We start from the raw sequence: 25,607 nt of genomic DNA, 5'->3' as shown, positions 1-25,607 counted from the left end.
TGGTCACGGCCAGAAACGTGACAAGATGGAGCCAACATTTTAAAAACACGTTTTACATTTTTTTTTTTTTTTTGAAACAGAGCCATCAGAAAAGAAGCAATTCATTTCTAAAAAGAATTCTCTCAAGAAAGCATGGCTGGCCCATGTATTGGTCTCACTGCCCACAGGGAAGGAATAACTAAATGAGGAAGTGATGGGCCACCTTTGGAAGGTTGCTAATCTCCCTCTTTCTGCAAAACGGGAACTACGTAACTTCTATTCATTTGGCTACAATTTAGATTAGCCTGGGTAAGGGCTCTTGCTTTTTTGTGGGGCTTTTTTCTGTCAGTTATAAACCTGAGTCTCTGTACTAAAAAAGTAATATTCAGAGTTCCCACTGTGGCTCAGCCATAACAAACCTGACTAGTATCCATGAGGACATGGGTTCGATCCCTGGCCTCCCTCAGTGGGTTAAAAATCTGGTGTTGCCATGAGCTGTGGTGTAGGTCACAGATGCCCAATGCTGTGGCTATGGCGTAGGCTGGCAGCTGCAGCTCTGATGCAACCCCTAGCCTGAGACTTCCATATGCTGCAGGTACGGCCCTAAAAAGCAAAAGCAAAAGCAAAAAAATAAAAAATAAAAAAAAGAATGTTCAGTTTTAATTTTATTCAGCATTGATGTCTTTTTTTTTTTTTTTTGGAGGTGCTGTGCCTGAGGTATGTGGAAGTTCCTGGGCCAGGGATCGAACCCTCGCCACAGCTGCAACCCAAGCCACGTCAGGGACAATGCAGGAGCCTTAACCCACTGCACCACATGGGAACTCCTTATTCAATACTGGTGCTTTTTTTATAGGCTGTTGTATGTACGTGTGATGCTTGCTGCATCCAAGGGCCTCTGAGTAGATGAGAAATAGATTAAATGAGGGTTCCTCATAAAATGTCTGTCCTACAATGAAAGGTCAGAGCAATCTCAGAAGGCTTTGGGAAAGGAAGATATTCCAGGGAGAGGCAAAAAGGAAAGGGAGATTATCCAGGGGAAGAAAGACCTAAGAGGAGGTGGGGGGTGTGAGCCACGCAGATCAAAAATCTGACAACTCTGAGACAGCAGCTTGCTGAGAAATGCGGCGAAAACCCAGGTGAGAACATGCAGACCAGTTCCTGCCTGTGCTCGGCCACTTCCAATAATTCGCTTATTGGGTCATGTCATCAGGCTTCAAAGTGCACCTTCGTGCTGGTGGAAAGTTCTGCCCGGTTGGAATGATGCCTCCTCCTTGTCACTATTAGTAAAGTATCTTTGTTTTTTCCTCTACTATATGAGCAACATCATGGCCTCATCAAAGGAATTCGTAAGTATATGGAAAACACTTCTCCACGATACACCTGTCTCGTGACCACTTTCCATGGGTCCATTACTTCCTTCTTCCTTTTCCCTGTGCAGAGGGATCAGCTTAGCCCAGGCAAAGCTTTCCATCCTTTATTTCTGCCTGGAAATACAGAAGGATGTAATAAGCCTTTCCTGGGGTTACATCAGAAGGATGTAATAAGCCTTTCCTGGGGTGCCTTTCTATACAGTATCTAACCTCACTTGTAAACAAACATGACTCAGGTCCCATGACTCAGGACCATCCTATGCTCAGGTCGACAAAGAGGCTAAGCAGGAGTTGTGACTGCGGCCAGAAATACTCCTTCTTCTTTATCAGTTTGCTGATGTTTAAACTATATCCAATCTCTTGTGATAGAAGATAATGTGTGAAAAAGAATGTGTGTGTATATATGTGTGTGTGTCTATGTATATATATATCACTCTGCTGTACATTAGAAATTGACACAACACTGTAACTCAACTGTACTTTAATTTTTGATAATAAAGTAAAAAATAAAATAAAATCCCTTTAATAGTCACCACATTATTTTCATTCCACGGGTAGACTGGGGCTTAATATACCAACAGGCTAAAGAAGAGGCAACACAGTGATGTGAATTAACACGTACCCAGGTGTCTGTGCTTGACTGCATCCCCAGAGAAATCGGGGGATGAGGGAGTGAGGAGGAACCCCACAATCAAGATGCGGGGAACTAGAAGGGCAGGCTGGAGGTCAAGGTAAAGCTTATCCATCTGATGACCCTTCCCAGCGCTGGCCTTGCTGAAATGGAGCACTAGCTGACAACAGCCCGCGCGGTATCGCATTAAAAGGCACTTATTATACATGAGCTACTCTCTCTTCAGCTAATTATCCTCGAGGTCAAGGGGGGATGTACCTGGTTCTGACTAGGTATTAGCATTACATTACAGGCAGGTCATTTATTTAAAAAAAAATCCTCAAATATACATAGATGCTGAATTATTAGAGCACAAAGGACAGGTCATGACGGTGATAAAATTTAAACATACTCCCCATTAACCCATCATTGTCCTCTGGGTGGCCCCTGCAAGTATAAATTATAAACCTCAGGATAAGATGACAGAGGCCAAAGGATCAGGTCATCAGCCAAAAACTGGGCAGAACGCCAAATAGATATCACTTTGGATTCAATTTACGGTTATTTGGTTTTCACTTTATAAACACTCCAGCTAATGTGCCTCTCATCACAAATGGGTTTCATATCTATCCTTCCAGACCCAACTCCTATGCCACAATCTCTTAGGGGGACAGTAAGTAAATAAACCAATCAACAGAAAGGTGATTTTGGATCATACTAACACTTTATGAAAAAAAGTTGAAATGGCCAGGAGTTCCCTGGTGGCCTAGTGGGTTAAGGATCTGGCATTGCCACTGCTGTGGCTCAGGTCACTGTAGTGACTCAGGTTTGATCCCTGGCCTGGGAACTTCCACATGCCTCCCATGCCGCCAAAAAAAGGGGAGGGGCAATGGGATGGAGCGTGTTTGGGAGAAATGACAAGGTAGCCTCTGGATTGGACATTTCAGCTGAGAACTGATTGACGAGAAGGAGCAAGTCTGCAAGAACCTGCAAGGGGAGAGGGTCAGAAGAGGCACTAAACTAAAACAATGTTTGTGACTGGTGAGACAGACACTTGGGAGGGGTGTAGAGGGAGATGGTGAAGCCAGTTAACTGCTAATTCTCTCTTCTCCATTTATTATGTATTTATTTATTTATGCTTTTTAGGGTGGCATACATAAGTTCCCAGGCTAGGGGTCCAATTGCAGCTGCAGCTGTGGCCTACACCACAGCCACAGCCATACTGGATCCAAGCTGCATCTGCGACCTATACCACAGCTCAAGGCAACACTGGATCCTTAATCCACTGAGTGAGGCCAGGGATCAAACCTGTATCCTCATGGATACTAGTAGGGCTGTCCTCATGGATACTAGTAGGATTCGTTAACCACTGAGCCACGACAGGAACTTCCTCTTTAAATCAGAGTGGGGTACCAACTCCCCTCCTCACTTTGCACATTCTTTTCATTACCACTTCCATATTCTTAATTCCGCTTTCTGATTCTCATTAAATTACAGGAACCTGAGCCTCTGACAGCCGCAAGCACATCTGGAGCATTCCTAATTGTATAAACCACCACACTAAAAGCCGTTGGAAAATAGTAAGATGAAAGTATTGAGATTTAGCTTTCATTATCAGGTCCGTTCAACTAAGGTTTATTTTTATGACCATTACCTCTTATTCTCATTACTGATCCTAGGCAGAAACTAAGTTATAAACTCACTCATCATTTGTTTGCACATTACCTCACACAAAATCCTATGATGGGGTAAAGAGCTTTAGCAAAGCTGCGTTTTTAATGACATACTAACATTCAAAAAATAAAACAGCAAACGCATCGAAATAACATTTCCAAGGTAATCATCAATATTCCAGGAAAAAATGACACAGCTTATTTTAGTATTACTGACTTTGAAATTTCTTCATCATCATCATCATCTACTTCATTGCAAGCAGTTGTTTAGCAAGAACTGTAATCAATACGCGACAGAAGAAGAAAAAGAGAAGAAGCTATTTTCTGCATCGTGACAAGATTATCCAGATGTCGTGCCTGGAATACATCACAAATGACATTCCTAGTCATGGTTTCAATCATTGGGAACATACCCGTTATCCTTTGCAATCGCCAAAGCTTTCGGATTCTGAGTCTTGCCGTGGGCAACAGCAGCCCAGAAAAAGAGGTGTTGCACGGAACATACCCTACCTGATTTCATCCTCTTTCCCATCCCAAGGCAAGGTGGTTCTTTGGGAGATCCCTCTTCTTCCTGAGTTCCAGTCCCATCAACAAGAAAAATAGGGAGGAAAGACAAAGAAAGCATTAATTTATAGCAACACTTTTTGCAAACTTACTCATTCATATGATCAAGATCTACGAGTTCCTGCTATGGCGCAGTGGGTTAAAGATCTGATTACAGTGGCTCAGGTCACTATGGTGGCACGGGTTTGATCCCCAGCCCAGCACAGTGGGTAAGGATCTGGCATGGTCACAGCTGTGGCTTGGATTCGATCCATGGCCTGGAAACTTCCATATGCCATGGGTGCAGCCAAAAAACAAAACAAAACAAACAAACATAAAAAAGATCTTTAACATTTAGACCATGCTGTTAGGAACTGAGGCCTTGGATAAGCAACAAATTCTGCAAAGGATTTTGAGAAGAATAACTATGGGGGTGCTGGGTTCCAAACTCCAGGGCACAACTTGCATGCAAGCATCTGAATGTTGTCCCTGGATTCGTACAACCCAGGCGACCTCCTTGACTAATCCCTTTGGGGCATCAATTATTTAAACACCGCAGTGACGGGTTTCCTCATAAGATAGAAATCCTACCAATATGGTGCAACAAAGAGAATTATGTTTTATTTTTCACCATTCAAAAAGCTGACTTCGTGTACTCTAGACAATTCTACCCCAGCTCAGTTCTTATCTCTCGGAAGGTAAGCCAACACATTCTTCTCTGAGTTCTGGTGTAACATCCTTTAGTGACAATTGTGACTCCCGTGGCAGTCGTAGGTCCAGCTAGGGGAGAGGGAAATTAAGAGGAATGTCTACATGGGGCTTTTCTAGTTTTGTCTGCAAGGTAATTTTACACTGATTCCTTCATTTACGTTTTCTTTCACTGAACAAAATAGTTGTTGCATGCCTGCTGTGGGCTAACTCGGTAGGACCTTAATCTTTAGGAAGGATGCCTTTGAACATCCCTTGAATTATATGGTAGGTTTTTTCTACTCACCTTCCTTCCTAGGCTGGCACACTTCCTGCACATATATTGTTCCTCCTAAGAAGTTAGCCCAGTAGAAAATGTTCTGGACCATAATAGCGCTGATGCATGTAGGGTTCCATAAATGATAAGTACTCTCTAACCAGAGTGGACCAGTGGATCTCAGAAACTAATATTAACCATCACAGGAGCCATCCGCAATTTGTTCTAAGTTTGCAGCTCCTAGGTAATAGCTCAGCTGGCTGAGAATCCACGAGACTCTCAAGCTTGCTTAGTGAGATAAAACAACATCCTTTTCAGTTTACAAAGATCAGTTTCATTGAATCACCATCAGCATTAACACAGAAAAGAACTGATTTCACCTGTGTTGGAAACAAGGGTTTTTCAGAGATTGAAAATCATCTTCAAATGTATGTCATTGGGGACCAATTTCAAAAATTTGTCCTACTGTATTTTATTTTAATTTAATTTTTTTAAACCCTATGAAATAGTATATTTCTTTTGTCCTTTTTTTAGGGCTGCATGCGAGGCATATGGAAGTTCCTGGGCTAGGGGTCGAATCAGAGCTGTAGCCACCGGCCTACACCACAGCCACAGCAACAGGTTATCCGAGCTGTGTCTGCGACCTACACTACAGCACGGCAACGCCAGATCCTTAACCCACTGAGCAAGGCCAGGGATCGAACGGGCATCCTCATGGTTCCTAGTCAGGTTCATTAACCACTGAGCCACAGTGGGAATTCCCTAAACCCTATGAGGTAGTATTGGCGTGAGCAATTTGGACAAAAAAAATCCTTCAGCCCAATTATCTCAAATTGATATGGTACAAGAAATTTTAATGAAAATTGCTTCCAAAATTACAATTCTAAATAAGGATAGGAAGTACTGTATAGCACAGAGAACTATATCTAATCCCTTGTGACAGAACATGATAGAAGATAATATGGGAAAAGGATGTATAACTGGGTCTCTTCGCTGTATAGCAAAAATTGACAGAATAATGTAAATCAACCACCATAATTTAAAAAATAAAAAGGATATGAAGGAGTTCTCTCGTGGTGTAGGGGGTTAAGAATCAGGATTGTGGCTGCTATGGTGCGGGTTTGATCCCTGGTCCAAGAACTTCCACATGCCACAGGCATGGCCAAAAAATAAATAAAAATAAAACTAAAAAATATATGACAATAATTTACCAAAGGACATATGATAGAAAAGCCTCATTACACCACAACTAAAGGCAGGAAATAATATCTTGTTTTGCAAAACCCAATAGGACAGTATAGAATGAAAATATGAGTTTTTTTAATAATCTAGCCCCAGGGACAGTCTCTTAGATACCAAAATAACCTAAATAAAGTTGTTTCATGGATGAAAGGATTCTTCTTTGAGCCACTAAGCCTGTTTACTTTTTCATTGCTCTGAATTCCAGAACTGTGAAGTAACTTAGCTCTTTAACTTTCTTCCAAACACATTTATTACTTCATTTTAAATGGCCCCTCCCCCATCTTCTCATTAACTTGTAAAAACTGCAAAGCCCTGGAAGACTCTGCAGATGGGAGGGTATTTGTCATCTGCCTGGCCGGAGAGCTCCCAGCATAGAATAAACAAGCATCTGTCTTCAATAGTGTAAACTATGTTCTATTTAGAGAAAAACGGCTGAGCTCGGAAGATTCTTGCGTTTCTTCTCGTCAGTGCAAGTCTGCGATCTGCTGAATTTGTTCTTACTGGCTTTTTCCCAAGAAAGCTAGACTAAAATGACAAGAGTCCAACTGTAGTAGACATCTGTTGATTTTGCTGCCTGGCATTCACTCACACTTTCTAATAAATGTGTCCTGATTTCCTCTTTAAAGTCATACTTTCCCCCTCCTAATGAATTGTGGTTCCTAGGAAACCAACTCAATTCTCCCACATACACCTCCCTCCCCTCCAGGCTCAGGGTGGTCATATGACCTGGAGCTGGGCCCATTAGTCCACTGCATTTCCCTGTGATCGGTGCAAAGTGGTCACATGACCCGGAGCTGCGCCCATTAGTCCACTGCATTTCCCTGTGATCGGTGCAAAGTGGTCATGTGACCTAGGGCTGCGCCCATCAGTCCACTGCATTTCCCTGTGATTGGCACAGAGTGGTCATGTGACCCAATCAGAGCTAATGAGAGAGTTTCTCTGCACTCCTGGGAATATGGCTTCTATTTGTATTCTATTCCTGAAAACCTGTGATGTGCGGGTTGGGCTGCTGCTGTCACACGCAGCTGAGACAGAAGTTCATGCAATGGAAGGTTGAGCCAAGAGATGGACTGATCCTGAGTCCTGATGATAACATTAGAGCCCTGACCCAGCCATGCCTGAAGCAAGATCAACACTGGACTTTTGGGCCTAAGTCAGCAATACCATTCCTTTTCTTTTAAAACACATATTGATTTTAAAAATCAAAACTATTTGTATAAAGTTTTCTGTCACTTCTGACAGAACGACTCATAGCTGATACATCACCATAGACACCTTAGCTCTGGGAAGCTGGAAGTGGGGCATGTTGATTATTGGCTTCTGTACCTTACATACTACAGCCTGTGATAAGGACCCTGAAAAAGGTACGCACCAAAGAGGGGATATTAAAGTCTGACAAAAAATTGGGCTTTTCATCTATTTCCTCTAAGGACTATTCCCAAGATTGTTTATTGAGAGGCTGTGTGTTTTGTATTCTTCATAAGTGGGTCCATCAGATGCAGCCGCAAGAGGGGACAGAGGAGAGCTTCAGGAAAAAACAAGGTTTATTAGACTCATGGGCCCTGGAGATGGAGGCCTGGCAGGCCTGGCAGGGCCACGTGGGAAAGACACCAGGGCGGTCAGGTGCAGAAGACAGGGGTTGAGGGGAGAGCTTAGGTCACAGCCTTAATGAAGGTTTTCAGGGGAAAGGCAAACAGGGAGGGCTAGTTTGAAAGACTTAAGCAGTTTTTGAGCTACCGAAGTGGTCCCCAGTTGCCTAGCAACTGGCCCTGGGATGTTTCAGGCAGAAGAATATTGCCTCCTGAGGTGCATGGGCTAGAGAGAGAAGATCTGGCTCTGGGTTGGCTACTTCACATATCATAGGCACGCTCCTGGCTGGACCCTTTGCTATCTCTAAGAACTGACGAGCTTGGAGTTCCTGCTGTGGCTCAGTGGGTTATGAACCTGACTAGTACCCATAAGGATGGATTCCATCCCTGGCCTTGCTCAGGGGGTTAAGGATCTGGCATGTCCTCGAGCTGCAGTGTAGGTTCCAGATGTGGCTCGGACCCAGGGTTGCTGCAGCTGTGATGTAGGCCAACAGCTGCAGCTCTGAATCGATCCCTAGCCTGGGAACTTCTATATGCTGCAGATGCAGCTGTAAAAAGAAAAGAAAAAAAAAAAAAGAATTGGCTAGTCAGAAAGTTTTTTTCCTAAGACGTCAAAACATCATACTATACAGAAATTTTTTTAAATAGTTACCATACACCACCCTAAACCACAACCTGAGTGTTTACAATGTTTGAATGAGGGAGTTTGGGGCTCAAAAGGTATCATTTGAGCCCCAAACCCAGCCATGCCTAAGATTTACCTGGCTGAACAACAGTTAGGGGAGGGGGAGAAAGAAACTTTTTATAAACATTAACAATATAGCTTCATTAACATACTTCAAGTCATTTTAATTTAAGCCCATACTTTTGCCAAACTAACAGTGGACATTTCACTCTAGGAAAGCATGTTTAGAACCAGAAGGTCATTTGCTGGAGAGAAAAAAAAGAGGAGCCTGGTTCCATTTGTCGTGGTCCATTGCAACAAATATATGGTTGGCTCAACTTCCTCCACTTGGAAAATGGGTCCCCAACGATGACCCATTCCTTCCCAAGAAGGTTTTATTTTATTTTTTTTAATTGAACTATAGTTGATTTATAATGTTGTGTCAATTTCTGCTATACAGTGTAATGGCCAGTCATACACATAGATTTTTTTCTCATACTATCTTCCGTCAGGGTCTATCCCAAGAGACTGGATATAGTTCCCTGCGCTGTATAGTAGGACTTCATTGCTTATCCATTCTAAATGGAATAGTTTGCATCTACCACCCCAAGAAGGTTTTAAATAACTGTCTACCCGTCACCAAACACTTGAGAACTTTCAAAGTTTTCCTTATTATGGGCTATACCATGAAGAACATCTTTCGGTGTAAAGCTTTTTATTTTCTCTTATTTCAAATTATTTTGGGTTAAAGTTCCAAGGGAAGGGATGTGGATCAAAGATCATAAATGGTTTTGAGGCTTTTGAAGCAGAGCGTAAAATCCCTCCCCCTCGCCAAAATGTTTCAGCAAATTAATGTGTTCACATGCGATGATCTCATTACAACTTCTCTAGTAACATCCAAGCCTGCATTTTAAAGGATATGAAGAGTCTCACTGGAGTTAATTTTAGAAACCACCATCCAACACCCACCATATTCCAATGCCAAGAGTCTCTCTTACTGCATTGCTTTGATACTAATAAGCGTATGTTTAATCTTCCATGGAATCCCTTATTTAAGCCTTGTCTAGCCCACTAAATTATAGATCCTTCCAGAACAAAGACCATGCTTCCTCTTTCAAGATTCCATCAGGGTTGAGCCGCTTTCTTAACAGGTGCTTGTTAAACAACTCAATGGACTTAATTGTGCACCTGCTTTATATCTGTGTTTAATGTCCAACCTGGTAACACACCCTACAATAAAAATTCAAGCATTACCCTTTCTGCTAAAACAGCTCAGAGAGCAGTCCCTCAAAGAAGTCCATTTTTTTTTTCTTTTTAAAAATCTTTTTTTCTTTTTCTTTCTTTTTTTTTTTTTCCTATTTTTCTTTTTACGGCTGCCGCTGTGGCATATGGAATTTTCCAGGCTAGGGGTTGAACCAGAGCTGCAGCTGAGGCCTACACCACAGCCATAGCAACACCAGATCTGAGCCACATCTGCGACCTACACTGTAGCTCGCTACAATGCCAGATCCTTAACCCACTGAGCAGGGCCAGGGATCAAACCCACATCCTCATATATACTAAGTGGGGTCTTAATTCACTGAGCCACAGTAGGAATTCCTTTGAACTCTCGCTCTGGGTTCAGCACTGCCTCTAAGAGTTTTACAATCTGTTTAGTAAATATTACTGTCCTCGTTTTATTCATGAGGAAGCTAGGGAGTTCCCTGGTGGCTCAGCAGGTTAAGGATCCCATGCTGTCATGCTGTGGCTAGGGTTTGATCCCTAGCCTGGAAACTTCCACGTGCTACAGGCATGGCCAATATATAACATATGTCTATATACTATATATATAGAGATACTGATATATATTGATCATATACATATACACACACACACATATAAATAAACTAGATCGATGAGGAAGCAATAAGAGAAAGGTCAGAGTAATTAAGGAACTTGTCCAAGATCACATTGCTAATAAGTGATGGGACCGGAAAAGAAAATGAATCAGTCTAGAGTCTATTCTCATAATCACTACTCCTTGCTACATCCAAATGACTTATATGTTTTGGGGTTTTTGTGTGTGTGTGTTTTTAGGACCACATCCGTGGCATATGGAGATTCCAGGGCAGGAGTGGAATCAGAGCTGCAGCCACTGGCCTACACCACAGCCACAGCAACGCAGGATCTGAGCCACTTCTGCGACCTACACCACAGCTCACGGCAATGCTGGATCCTTAACCCACTGAGCAAGGCCAGGGATTGAACCTGCAGCATCATGGATGCGAGTCAGATTTGTTTCCACTGAGCCACAATGGGAACTCCACTACACTCAAATGACTTGTTCTCTCTCAAGTTTCTCATCTGCAGATGGAAATAATAATATCTATGTCCATAAGTTGTTATGAGGATAAAATAAAATAACACATGTAAAGCACCCACTCAATGCCTGCCACAGAGTGAACACATATTACGTCACTTTTCTTTTCCTTCAATAGAAACACATAACTGGGTTTTAGGTGCATTTTTGTTGTTGTTGTTGTTGTTCTTTGGACCACTAAAAAGGACAAGAGATCATCCACTAAAAGCTCTTTCTTGACTGTATGCAGAACTATCGGCAAAACTGACCCTAGGCAAAATTCATGTTTAATCCAATGTGCATTTGCGGAGGAACTTGTGTGTGTTCCTGGCAATCATGCTAGAAACAGTGGGGGATCCCACGGAGAATAGGACACCCCCTAGGACCCACGGGAACCATAAACCAACAGGAAAGACAGATGACATTGATCTTAATCTTCTTAGGGAAAGACAGAGTCTAACTCGAAGAGCTCCCTTTCCTTTCCCTTCTCGCTCCCTCTCTCCTCTCTCCCCACGCCCACTCTCGAATGTTTAGATCGTGCAGGGTAAATAGCACAAAGAATTTCAGTTGAAGAAAGAGAGAAAGAGCTTGATTTTGAAATTATGAGAGAGGCAAGGGCGATGTAAATAAAACAGGGTCATCTGTGCCCTCAGCTTCTCTTTTCCGGGTGGGTAGCCCGTGAACACGCAGTTCCGAAGCTTGGAACAAGTCTTTGAGCCTTCAGAGTAGCAGTGTCTCTGGACCCCATTCCCCTAGACAGGAACGGCATCCAGTCAATTCTAAAAGAGGCAGAGTGGTTGTCTTTTTGAAGAATTAATGAAGCAGGTACAACCATTCTGAAACATGCCAAGAACTACAGACCAAGTGGGAAAAGATGGAGGCAGAGCCCACTGGCATCCCAAGGAAAGGATGTAGGCCTTGGAATTAGGGAGGCCAGGGTTCAAATCCTGCTCTGCCATGTAGGAATGCTGTGAGCCTCCGTTTCTTCACGAAAACTAGTACAGGTTATAATCTTTATGTTTTTGTGTTTTTTTTTTGGCTCCACCCAAGTCATGCAGAAGTTCCCAGGCCAGGAATTAAACATGTGCTGCAGCAGTAACCATTGCCACAGCAGTGACAACGCCAGATCCTTAACCCACTGAGCGAGGCCAGGGATCGAACCCGCATCCTCATGGATACTAGTTGGGTTCTTTATCAGCTGAACCACAGCGGGAACACCTAGATTCTTTATTAGCTCTCCCAGTGATCCTGATACACACTCAAGCTTGAGAATTGCTGTTCCAAAGAATGGAAGCTTGGTCTGGTACTCAGTTATCACCAGGCTCCTCCTTCACCATAGTCAAGGCCACCAGGAGCTCTGGGGCCACATCCTTTCAGCTCGTATTGCAAAGGGGGACAAGGAATATTATTAGTCCCTGCACCGTAACTCAGTCAGTCCTCTCAATCAGTGGATCCAACAAGCTGCGGATCCAATTTCAGAAACCTTTTTTATATGAAGGACTTGAGCATCTCCAAGGGATGGGGGAGTCCAGGAACCCATCCCCCCATGGATACTGAGGGCTGACTGCGCAGAGTTCTAGGGAAGCCACTGAGTGATCCATCACATGCGCATGCCTGTCAGGGAACAGGGACAATGATTTTCCAGACCTCTGTCACTGCTCATCCGTGAGCTGCTGGAGGGAGGGGGTGCTGTGGTTGGAAGCTTCGCCAGAACCTCAGAGAATGGGGAAGGCGCAGTCCCCCAAGGGAAGGAAGGCTGTGTCCAGAAGTGGGGGAGGAAGGGATGTTGGCCGAAGTGCTGTGCAAAATATATACTCCAAGGACGCAGTTCTCCAAAGCCACAGGACTAAAAATACCTACTGCTTATTTAGTGCCTAGAATGCTCCAGGAGCTTCGTATATGGTACATGTAACATGGGATGATATTCAGAATATCTAACAGCCTGTATGGTTCAAGCCACCAACTAATCAGAGATGGGAGGGTCCGTTAACCCTTCAGTTCCTGGACCACGCAGAATTCAGGAGACGCAGAAGAGAAGTAATTCGGGAAATGGATGCCACTCAAAGGCTTGGGGAACAGTTATTTACAGGTAATAAGAAAGGTGTCTTCATACTATACCAGCCCATATGTTCTGATTGATGCATACCTGCTGAATATTATCAATCCTGCATATCATCTTAACCACCACACTTCTGTATTTTTGTTGTTATTTTTAGAGCCACGCCCACAGCATATGGAAGTTCCCAGGCCAAGGGTCAAACCGGAGCTACAACTGCTGGCCTACGCCACAGTCACAGCCACGCCAGATCCGAGAAGAGTCTGCGCCCTATACCACAACGCCAGATCCCTGACCCGCTAGGCGAGGGCAGGGATCAAACCCACCTCTCATGGATACTAGTTGGATTCGATTCCATTGTGCCACAACAAGAACTCCCTTAACCACCACACTTCTAAAGTACATCCCAGAGGTACGCTGTTATATACTAGAGGCAGGCAAAGCCCCTCTCTGGAGCATCAGTTGCATTCAAAGTTTGGGAGGGAAGATGTCACTTGTACATTCAAATCTGGTTATGTCATGGAAGGGTAGATAGGACAGACCTAAAGGTCGAGGAGGAACAAGGAACATCAAGGAAGCTTGGATGCAAGGTCCCTGACATCAGAGGTCCTCTCCAGACCAGACTCCAGAGAAGCACAGTCAGGGAAACCACAGTGTTGCTGTTTGTGTCCCCATCGTGCAGAAAGGGCCCTAGAGGGCTGATGACTTTGTGTAAAGATGATCGTGTGCTTTCAGGTGGGTGAAGAGGCACACCACCTGCCGGGGTCAGAGCAATATCATGCTGCCTTCTTTAATGTTTGCTCCTCCTCGCTGGTGTTATTTTTTGAAAATCTAATCGTAGGTGGAAAGAACAGTTAGTGAAATAGCTACACTTTGTGAGAGGGTCCGTGGAACGGAACCTTGGGTAAAAAAGAACATAGATAATAGAGTTTTGCAAAGGAATGAGCAATTGTTCCTCTGAGCCAGGGAAGGCCATTTCAAAGACACACCATTGTGTGTTTCAAGGTTTAGACAGCCCCAGGCCAAGAAAACCGCAGAGCAAAACATTTATCACATGGTGGAAATTTCAGACTCAGCACAGAGGAAAGTTTGACACAATCTTTATAGCTGTAATTCAACATGCTGGTCCAGACTTCCAAGTTACATAATGATTACAAAAATATTTCAATTAAAATAAGCTGTCAAACTACTGGGGAATGGAAGGGTGAGATCAGTTGCCTATACTGATGGCTATGGACTGAATATTTGCGTCCCCCACCCCCCTAACTGTGAATTCGTATGTTAAAATCCTAATTCTCATTGTGATGGTATAAGAGGGAAGGCCTTTAGGGGGTGATTAGGTCATGAGGGTGGAACCCTCATGAATGGGATTAGTGCTTTGATAAAAGAGACCCCAGAAAGCTCCCTAGCCCCTTCCTCCATGACAGCTGGAAGATGGCCACTGATGAACCAGGATGTGGGCTTTCATCGGATACTGAATTGGTCAGCACCTTGACCATGGACCTCCCAGAACTGTGCAAAATAAATGGTTGTTGTTTCAGCTAATCAGTCTATGTTAGTTTGTTACAGCAGCCTGAACAGACTAAGATCTGATCAATTGAGGATTATCATATATCCCACATATAGATTTGTGTTACAGATCTTGAACAAGTGACGAGAAAGAATCATGACTCTTCAGCTACTTTTACATCTAATTCTGCTTCAAAGATACTCCATAAACATGAGTTGAATGAATGAATAATATTTGTTTAAAGAGAATATTTCCAAGCAGAAATAGATTCATAGACTTAGAAAACAAATTTACTGAGTTCCCTGGTGGCTCAGTGGGTTAAGGATCTGGTGTTGTCACTGCTGTGGCGTAGGTTCAACCCCTGGAGTTTGGGGTTAACATATACACACTAATATATATAAAATAGATAACCAACAAGAACCTACCAGATAGCACATGGAAATATACTAAATATTTTACAATGACCTCTAAGGGAAAAGAATATATTATTATACATAATATAAAATACATTTATATTACATAACATAGTTATATATTGTGTATTATATAATATATATAATATATATTATATAATATACATTATATAATATATATTTATAATATTGTAATATCAAATTTATAATATAAATTATAATATATTACATATTATATAAAAATAATATATTATAAAATTATACTTATAATATTTATACACATTATATATTAAGTATTATATATAAATGTGTTTATTACATATAAATATGATTATTATATAAAAACATTTGTATATTATAAATATATTTATGGTTATATATAATAAATACATTATAGTTATATATTATCATTACGTTATATGAGTCACTGTGCTATAAATCTAAAACTAACACAACATTGTAAATCAACTATACTTCAATTTTTTAAAAAGGCATAGCAAATACCACTTTACATATGATTTCCAACTCTCTCATTTCTTCCTGGGAGTCAAATTAAATGCACTTGGGATCTCAAAAAACAAAAAAAGACTGTTTCCTCTCCCATCTATTCGTGTAAAACTGATGTTCCAGGAAGTCGTGCACACACGTGATGTGGCTTCAAGTACCACAGGGCACACCACCGGCCGTCTCTGGGAGATAACGCAAGTTTAAGACGGTGCCAAAAGTTTGACACAAAAGGATTTCATCCACACCTGGTGAACAGGAGAATGAGAGTTGTTGTAAACTGGGGCACCAGTTTTTTTATTTGGTCTCCATATTGGTTCTCAAAATTAGGAACACCTCATCTCTATCTAGTACCTCTAGTACCTCTCAATTTATAAAGTGCCGTCTTATATAATTTCACCTGATTCTCTCAGTAACTGGTATGGTGGGCAGAGCACACATCCCCCGTCTCAGAAAAATGCAATGCTTTCCTCTACTCACCTTACAACATTCCCAACACTAGATTGCCCCCGACACACACACCCACTGAACAATTCGCCAGCACCAGCTAGATATCACACTGCAATTCAATCCTGATATTCATCAGAGTTAACACCGACCCCACAGATTAAAGGCTCAGCCCCACAGGACTGCCTCCCACTACTGATACCAACTGCAAGCAAGAGGTCCCTTCGGTTCAACTTGGCCACAAATCAGAGGTTCTCACAACTCTCTCCTTGGGGGTCTCTGATTTGCTAAAGTGTCTCCCAAAGCCCAAGAAAACAGTCTACTTACTATTGCTAATTTATGACAAAGGACATATTAAAGAATACAACCGACCAGATGAAGATGTACATAGGGTGAGGTCTGGAAGGGTCTGAGTGCAGGAGCTTCTGTTCCTGTGGTTAAGTTGCATAGATGTGTTCGCTAATCCAGAAGCTTTCCGAAACCCACATTTGGGACGTGTTTGTGGAGGCGTCCTCACACAGGCAAGATCAATTATTAACTCCATTTCTAGCCTCTCTTTCTTCTCTGAAGAATGGGGGGTGGGGGCTTGAGCCTGAAAGTTTCAAGCTTCTGATCATGCCTTGGGCTTTCTGGTGAGCAGCTGCCATCCAGGAGCCCACAAAGAGTCACCTCATTAGAACAAAAGACCCTCCTATCATCTAGGAAATTCCAAGGGAATTCTGAACTCTGGTCAGATGCTCTTATCACTGAGGGAATTACAAGGGTTTAAGAGCTCTGTGTCAAGGATCCAGGTCAAAGATCAACTGTTAGAACTAAGATTCTCCCAGAATCCCTATTTACAAGGAATTTAGGAGCTCTGTGTCAGGAACCAGGGGCAGAGCTGATATACATATAGATTTTTTTCCTTATTTCCGACCCTCATTTTCCACATGAAGAACTGAAACACACAACTGTAGAGAAAGGCAAGGCCAGACCCTCTGCTCACTACAGCCATTAAAGGGACATTTCCCAATTTGCTCATTCATCCCTCAGAGGTCAGGCAGAGGGATCAGAAAATAGGCGACCTTTTGTTAGGGACCAAAAAGCAAGGAAGGAGAAGAGGTTTTGCCAGAAACCCAAGTTGCACCAGCATGAACACTGTCTTGGAACTTTTATAAGAATTCCGGAGATGACTCCTGAGTGTTGGGTTCCATATCCTGACCAATCTCCCAGAACTTATTCTAAGCTACGACATTTGTGGAAGCTCCAATTATGTCTGTGAGCTGAAGTTACACCCCTTGGCGGTGACACCCAACAACGCTTGTGGTTTCCTGTAGAACCTTCCAGAATAAATGGAAATTGGAAAGTGGATTTGGGGGTAAAGCTAAATGTCTCTAGTCCTAGCTGAAGCTATAAGTAAGGAAGTTTAAACTCAAGGTCAGAAACTCAACCTCTTTTCCTGAAGCTTGACTTGACATTGAGTACTATGTATAAATTGCCCAAATGAACTTAAAACATTGTCTTGATTCATCCTTGGGATGGGGGGAAATGCTAACCTGAGGTTGCTTAATGCCAATTAAAGAATGCAAGGGGGACATTGGAGGAAGCCAGTCACCAGGCCTCTCCTGGACTCCACAAAACACAGGGTCCTGACTAAGCACACTTACAGCATCTTCTAAAGCAACATCAGGAGTTCCCATCATGGCTCAGCCATAATGAATTCAATTGGTATCCATGAGGACACAGGTTCGATCCCTGGCCTCACTCAGAGGGTTAAGGATCTGGCATTGCCATGAGCTGTTGTGTAGCTAGAAGACATGGCTTGGATCTGGCATTGCTGTGGCTCTGGCATAGACTGGGAGCTGCAGCTCCAATTCAACCTGTAGCCTGGGAACTTTCACATGCTGTGGGTGTGGCTCTAAAAAGCAAAAGCAAAAAAAAAAAAAAAGGCAACATCATTGTTACATATAATTGGACCAGGTCTTCTAATGACAGTAGCACCACGGAACTCACTGCTTTTCAGGAATTTCCCTCACAGACCTTTATGCTCAAAAAACCTGGCAAAGCCGACTAATGAGGATTAAGGATTTCTCTGGGGCAGTATACAGCTCTCCTCATTCAGGTTGTGTTACCCATAAAAGAATTTTTTAAAATGTCCTGCCATGAATCCTTGTTATCACCATTTTAAAAAGGCAATGATATCTGATGGCAAGAGAGACCGAAAAGACACCTTTCAATCGCTTGTAATTATGTGAACCTGACCAGGTCCATACGTCTCCTGGCTTTGTTTTCTCCTTAACAAGGTGGAGAGAACAACAGCCCTTCACAAGCTCACAGGCCCAGATGATTCCTGATCAAATATGGGAGGGAGCAGCGAAAGCGTCCTGAACTCTTTTGAATAACAGAAGGGTCAACATACTTGTTATTTGGAAAGAGATAATTCTAAAGGTCAGTGTTTATCTTTTTGCTTAGAGAGAACCCAGGCAGTTCTGTGCAAATATAAAACCAACACGAGTAGAATTCTGTCACCTTGGACACAGTATTCATTCAGCAAATATTTATCGTTTGCAAGCTAACCTGATCACACAATTTCAAGTCCTCCTGGAGTGCAGGGGAAAAGGCAGCAAGCAAAGTAACAGGTGTAGGGACAGGAGGTGGGGCAGGTTAAAATGAAAAATGCTGCCAAGACTTATCTTTCATTTTCATTCTCTTTCTGCCCAATTCTGCCTCTTAATAGAGCCTGATAGGACCAATCCTAGACCATAAGGTCCAGAAACTTATACACACACTTGCACACATACATACATACACATCCATACAAATGCATACATACACACACACATATACACACAAACACACATATGCACACAAACACAGCTATGCATAAACAGACACATACACAAATACACACACACAGGCACAAACATGTACACACAAATGCAAATGAACAGACATAAACATGTACACACACATACATACACAAACACATATACAAACACAAACATGCACACATATATAACCACATATACAAAAACATACATAAAGACAGGCACATATACACAAACATGCACACATGCATACATATGCAAACACACGTGCACACACATGCACATGAACATGCATAAACACATACACGTGCACAGACACATAAGGACACGAGCATACACAAAGTTGCACATATTCACACAAATGCATGAACACATAAACATACAAATGCACACACACATGTGCGCCTATTCCACGTATGCGCACCCATACATGCTTGTACACACACAAACACACTCACACACCACCGACCAAAAGCGAACTCAGCAGCAGCAGAGAGACGGCGAGGGAAGAGCTGTGGGGGCCTCTGACTTGGGTCAGCATGCACACCTGTTTGTTTCAGGGTCTCTTTTCTCAGAGCTTCCAGAAAGAGAAGGGGAGTTACCGGGAATCTGAGTGTTAACTGAAGCGACGCCCAAAGTTTCTTCACCTGGAATCAATAAACAGAGCTTCCCTTTCCAGATCTGGCTGCGCCCACCTTCCGCAGGTCCCCGGCTCCGCCGCGATGCCAACCTCCAGGTGCTCGTCCTCACCAGCGCCCTCCCCTCTTGCTCCCGCCTGTGCCCGCTGCCTCTCCCAGGAAGGGGAGATGCGCTTGTGCGAAAGAGGGCGGTCCTGGACTTTCATCTCAAAAGTCCTGAGAGAGTCAAGAGAACCAGGGATAGTAGTTGCATGGCAAGCTCGCTTTCTTTTCGTGGGAAACGGAGTCATTCATTCAGCTAATAGTGACTGAGCACCTACTGTGTGCCTGTCGTGGGCTGGATGTGGGAGAGAGGAGGGGCACCAGACCACAGTCCCTTGGAGCAGGAAGCCAGTTTGGAGTGAAGAGGGAGGCACGCCTGCGCCGGCGTGTGCCAGGCACGTGGAAGGAAGACTTCTCAGGGGACAGGGCGTCATGCGCCAGAGGGGGAGGTGGTATTCCAGGCAGAGGGCCACTTCAAGAAACCAACACTCTCATAACGTTTTTCACTTTCAGGTTCCTCTTAAAAGATCTCGAGATAGCGTGAACCCAGGATCTTGGGTCTCGAGATAGCATGAACCCAATATCTTGCACGTGCAGAGCCCTCTCCCCCTTCCCCCACCCGGTGGATAAATACATCCGGGTCCCCGTGGCCTCTGCTTTCCCACTGGGCACAGTCCTCGAAACAGGAGCAGGAGACCAGACCGAGGGAGGACCCAGAAATCAAGGAGCTCGCTTCGCGGGTCTCCTGTTGAGGCAGCTTTCTCAGGAAACCCTCTTTTATCCAGATTCATGTGCCGGCTTCCTCCCCGCCCTCATCCGTTCAGGCCCGGGACCAGTAACAGCTCCTCCACGGTAACTAGTCTCCCTCGTGGTTCTGCTCCGTCCCACCTACACTTGTGAACCGTCACTTTATTAAGTTCTTCTTGATTTATCCTAATTTGAGGGCCATCTGTTTCCTGTGGGGCCCTTGACTGATAGAGCAGAGAGCAGATATAGCAGGGGGAGCAAGATGCAAAAATTATGTAAGTATATACAAAACCTGTGCAAGTTTGTATTTTATATAAATTTAATACATACAAATACGGATATTTATATATAAATGTATAAATATTCCCACACCAGTGGGTATATATAAATATATACATGTAAATGTATAAATACATCGGAATGGGTTAATATATTCACACCAGTGGTGGTCTCATTCATTCCATAGACATTTATTCGTCGCCTGTTATGTGAAAAGCACAATGAGTAAGAACCAACCCCCGACCCCACCCCATCTGGATTTTATGAGGCAGTGTCAGTTCCAGCCTTCTTTGTTATGGTCCACTATATATTTTATTTGGGGGGAGGGGTTAGTAAAATATGATCTCAATAGCTATGTGCAAGGGGAAGACAGTGCGCTGAGTTTATACTCTAGTCCAGCTTCATTCTCCAAAGTCTGTGTCTCTAAAGGAAAAAAAAAAAAAAAGCAAGTGGAGAAAGCTTAAGGGAGGATCAAGTACCAGGTCTCCATCCCAAAGTTTATGCTGTGAATAAAGTTCCTTCATCCGCTGAGGGGTGAATTTGCTACCGTGGGGGTAATGGGCTTCTACAGTGATATCCAAGGCTTCATAGGAGCCCAGGTCATGAGCTGAAAGCTTTGATATTGAATTTATTCTTTATGGAAACCCCTATGAAACAGGTGTGTGTTTACTTCCTTTTGCAGCTAATAGCAGTAGTTAGTGTCTGGATCCAAATCCAAGCCTATATCCAGCTCCCATTTCTCTTTATTCCATCTCTTCTAGGAACAGACAGTTCATGGCCAAGACCAGAGGGTGTTTGGTGAATAAGAGACAATTACAGGTTTGAAGGCAAAGGGCTATCCCGCAGTTTGAGTGTACTCTGTTATCAGGTCCACCCGGTGAGAAATCGACTAGGGAACCAGATTCACAAACCTATTTTGATTCTACGTGGTAGAATCACACTGGAGCCAATAATTTGTTCAGGGATTAGGAAGAAGGGGGAGGGGCAAGTAAAACGACATGCCTGGAGCACTCCAAAGATCTGATTCTGTAGAGACGCTGGCTTCCTTTGAATTAACTAATCATTATTGATTTGAGGAAGTAGTAGAGATTCAGGTGTTGATGTGGGGTCGGGGGGGGGGGGGACAGTGATAAGGGACACATCTGAACTTTAAGGGTGTTGCACTTCTGATTAACCACACTGGGACTGGGGTGGGCAGCTTCGCCATATGCTTTTTTGGGTACAAGTTCAGCCAACCTAATCATGCAGTAGGGTTTTTATGGGTGGCAAGCAATATGTATGCTTGTAAATGTAGAATACCCCATAAATTTGGAAGAATTTAAGATCTGTTGATGATCTCATTAAAAAAAAAAGAAAAACCACCAAACTGCTTTACGTTTCCCCTGTGCCTAAACTACCCATACATCGTGGTTTATACTTGTCGTTCCAGAATGATTATTTATGCTGTCCCCTTTCACTCTCAGAAGTGTAGATTTAGATGATAAATTATCATCTCACCTTTGCTGCTGCATGTAATTTATCAACAGAAGGTGAGGCAGCAGGTCTCGGATCTTCAAACACCTCAAGTCTGGTTTCAGAATGAGTGTTTCCTTGCTGCATGAGCCTAGGTTATTCCATAAACCTCTCTGATCCTTTATATGCCAGGTGGGAATAAAATATTGGCCGAGACTTTTATGAGCAGTAACAAATGGAAGTCATTTACAGAGTTATAGGTCTTAGCCCTACAAACCACCTGGAGAGATCATTCAACCCATGGGAACTATGAAGAACCGTACAAAAGTTCCAATGAGAGGAGTTCCCTTGTAGTGTAAGCAGGTTAAGGATCCGGGGTCAACATTGCAAAGGCTTGGTTCATTGCTGTAGAGGAGGTTTGATCCCCGGATCAGGAACTTCCGCATGTAGCCGGCATGGCCCCCCAAAAAACCCCCCAAAATCAAGAGGAGGCAGTCGTGTTGTTTTGGAGGAAAAAGCTAGCAACTCAACCCAGCTGTGACAAGTTACATCACAGGGAGCTGATGGCTTATGCCTTAAACCTTTTATCAACTGGAATTCAAACTACCCATCAGTGTGTGTCTGTTGGCCCTAACAAAAGATCCAGTGGTCCCGGCAGATCTGACCATTATGAAAGTGGCAGGAACACATGCTGTGGGGGTTCTGAGAAGGATCCAACCACATCTCCGGGGAACTAGGGGAATGTCAGTGACAGAAATGGGTTTGAGTTGGAGCAGGAAAACTGGGCATACTTTGAGCAGGAAGAGATGGGAGGAAGGCGTTCCTAGTTCCTGACTAAAGAGACACTGTGAGGAAAGGCAGGGAAAGTATGGTGTGTGATGAGTGTAAAAAGACACAGGTTTTGGTTGTAGATAGGGCATTCGTAAGGGAGGGGGAAGTACGCTGAACCACATGGTATGGTGTTTGAAGGCGGCAGTGAGGCTTTTTACTTAATTTGCAAGGCTGTGGGAAGTCTGCATTGGAGCAAGAAGATTGCTCATCTTTTTGGAAGACTAGTCTGGAAACAGTGTGCAGACTGGAGTGGCACAGGGAGAGCCCGTGAATGGGGAGCAAAGTGCAGAGTCCTTAGGGGGAAAACAAGCAGAAGAACAATGGTGATGCAAGGAGAGCTGCTGACTAAATGAGGTCAGGCAAAATCCAGGAGAAAAATCAACGGAAGAGTGGAGACATAATCTCCAGCTGGCCGGACTATTCTTTGAAGGTGAGCTGTTTCTTTGGGCAATTTCTGAAGCTGGAGGGAAGTTCTGTCACAGTGAATGGCCATGAAGCCTGACATCCTCTAGGGCAGCGTGGGAGATGAGGGGGAGCACCTGGCTCTTGGACTGGTAACTTTCTGAACTCAAGAAAAATGGAGTGGATGGCTTACTTCCATATGGAAGCCTTGGGGGGCATTTCAGTGTTTGCAGAGAATTTAATGTAAGAAGAGTAATTAGTGCCAACATCAGACGAGATCCAATGAAAAGATGAATGTCCTGATTCTGAAAATGAGGATGGGGGTAGAAGCTGAGAAAACCAGCCCGGGTGTATCTCTCTATCCTGAGCTGGATCCATGATGTATAATCGGCTGCAGTTCTCCAGGCATCCAGATTCCGACATAAGCAACAATGACGCTCTCCTTCCCAGATGTCGAAACACTCTAAATAACCTCCACTCTCCACTGGCAGCTTTGACAACCAAAGTTATTTGAAATTGCACCAGCCCTGGAGGAACTAGTGGCCCAGCCAGTCCCTTGGATGCTGCAGCATGAGGGGGAAAACGGCCCTGGGCGTGAGCACAACAGTTAGCTGTGATCACTAATAACCTCCATCTGGTTACAGAGAAGCACTGATCATGATGGACACGTGGGGCGCACACGTATTCGCGTGCACATACACCCTCGCACGCACGTACTCCCATCCTCCCTCGCCGGAGCTTCACATCAGTGCCAGGCAAGAGTCAGCAGTGAGCCACAGTCAAGTTTGCCTTGGAAAACTCCCTCTTCCGCTGATTTCTTCTGGAAGTAAGCATTGAGTTCATCTGATTTTCAGCCACTTTTACTAAAATGTTCCTTGATGTCCTAATTTAACCTCCTGTTCCCTGACATTAGACTGATCTCATTGAAGGCTCTCTCACAAACTTACTCTTTAAAAGATCAAGGCCAGGCCAAACCCTCCAGTTTCAGTGGTCACAACAGCTACGGTCATAGTTTCCTGTCTCTTACAGAAAGAATCCCCCAGTGTGGGAGCAGCAAAGAAGGCATCCAGGCCATCGGCTCAGGTTACACATCGGGAAAGGCAGACCAGACAGCACCTCTGGCCCCAGGCAAGCATTTTTTTATCCCCAACCAAAAGGGCAAGGGAAGAGGGATTTGTGTGGTGTCATAGTGGTGGCCTTCGGGCAACTAGCGCATTGCAAACTTGTCCCCTTGGGGCCTTTTGAGTCCCGCAGTGCAGCAGCTCCTTTCTGAGGGAGGGTCGAAGAGTAGTTAAGCCCACTCGTATGTACTGCATAGTAGACAGAATATAAGTAAAACAATTGTCACAACATTAGCAATGTTTGAAAACAAATTTTTAGACGTCTGGATTCCTGCTGCTGGCAATAGTGGCCCACCAGAAAAAAAATTGCAGAAATTAAAATTCTGTGTCGTCTTTTGAGCTGAAGAATAGGAAATACTCTCAGAAGGAAATGCAGGCATTCTGACAGTTTGTCCTCCAAACAAGTGCATTTAATGAAATATTCTTAAGGAGCAAAAAGAAATACATGGTTTATTTATGCATATACAAAATGTATGGGTATACACAATATCGTGTGTGTGTGTATTTAAAGATTTGTCTTATGCTCAGCTTTTTTCCCAGGCTAGACGTGATCGAATTACCCTTCTGCTGTAATGGTGTTACTCTGTTTCATAAAGACTTTGATTTAATAATCAAATTTACTATCTTTTAAACAAAAGCAGCAGAAAGCCATGCGTTTGGTGCTTCATAGCTGGAAGATCCGTTCTCCCTTAGGAGAATCAGGTGTGAATCTTTCTAAGTCTGAACAAACCATAAAACAAAAATTCACCTTTTAAATTTGCCTCATTTCTGAGTCTTCCTTGAGTTATAGTGAAATGAAGTAACCAACCCTGCTTCAGCAATCAGTAAGGAAATGCTTTCAGTTTTCACACCCACAGTAAGGCTTGATGTGAAGTTTGGTCTTAAAGTTCTCTTTTTACAGAAACAGTGTCTCTCTTTTTTTTTTCCTTTTTTTTTTAAGGTTACCATTTATGGTTAGGGGAGCACCATAGACTACAATTTCTGGTTTGTTTCTGGGTGCAGTAGCAACAGAAATGGTTGAGCAGAGGTCCAGTCATGATGGTTTTAGAACAAAGTTTTTTTTTTTGGTCTTTTTGCTATTTCTTTGGGCTGCTCAGGTTCTCAGGCTAGGGGTTGAAAGGGAGCTGTAGCCCCCGGCCTACACCAGAGCCACAGCAAAGAGGGATCCAAACCGCGTCTGCAACCTACACCACAGCTCACGGCAATGCTGGATCCTTAACCCACTGAGCAAGGGCAGGGATCGAACCCGAAACCTCATGGTTCCTAGTCGGATTCGTTAACCACTGAGCCACAACGGGAACTCCTACAAAGGTTTTTTTTTTAAGGGGGAGAGGAAAACAGAGAAAATGGCTAAAATGCTTGGACAGAAATCTGGGTTCTCTTCCT

General features: G+C 43.5%; 1 protein-coding gene across 1 annotated transcript in view; it reads right to left on the bottom strand.

Annotated features, from left to right (window-relative positions):
* Window positions 1–25,607, bottom strand: part of FAM107B (family with sequence similarity 107 member B) — a 233,237-nt gene that overhangs the window by 144,560 nt on the left and 63,070 nt on the right. Inside the window, exon 2 of the mRNA XM_047755572.1 lies at window positions 4,143–4,203. Within this exon, the coding sequence (XP_047611528.1) occupies window positions 4,143–4,203 (61 nt within the window). The remainder of the gene's footprint in view (window positions 1–4,142; window positions 4,204–25,607) is intronic.

This window comes from Phacochoerus africanus, chromosome 12 (assembly GCF_016906955.1).
Source record: "Phacochoerus africanus isolate WHEZ1 chromosome 12, ROS_Pafr_v1, whole genome shotgun sequence".
NCBI classification, from domain to species: Eukaryota; Metazoa; Chordata; class Mammalia; order Artiodactyla; family Suidae; genus Phacochoerus; species Phacochoerus africanus.
Note: the sequence above shows the minus strand (reverse complement) of the source record. Positions and strands in the feature narration are given on the sequence as shown.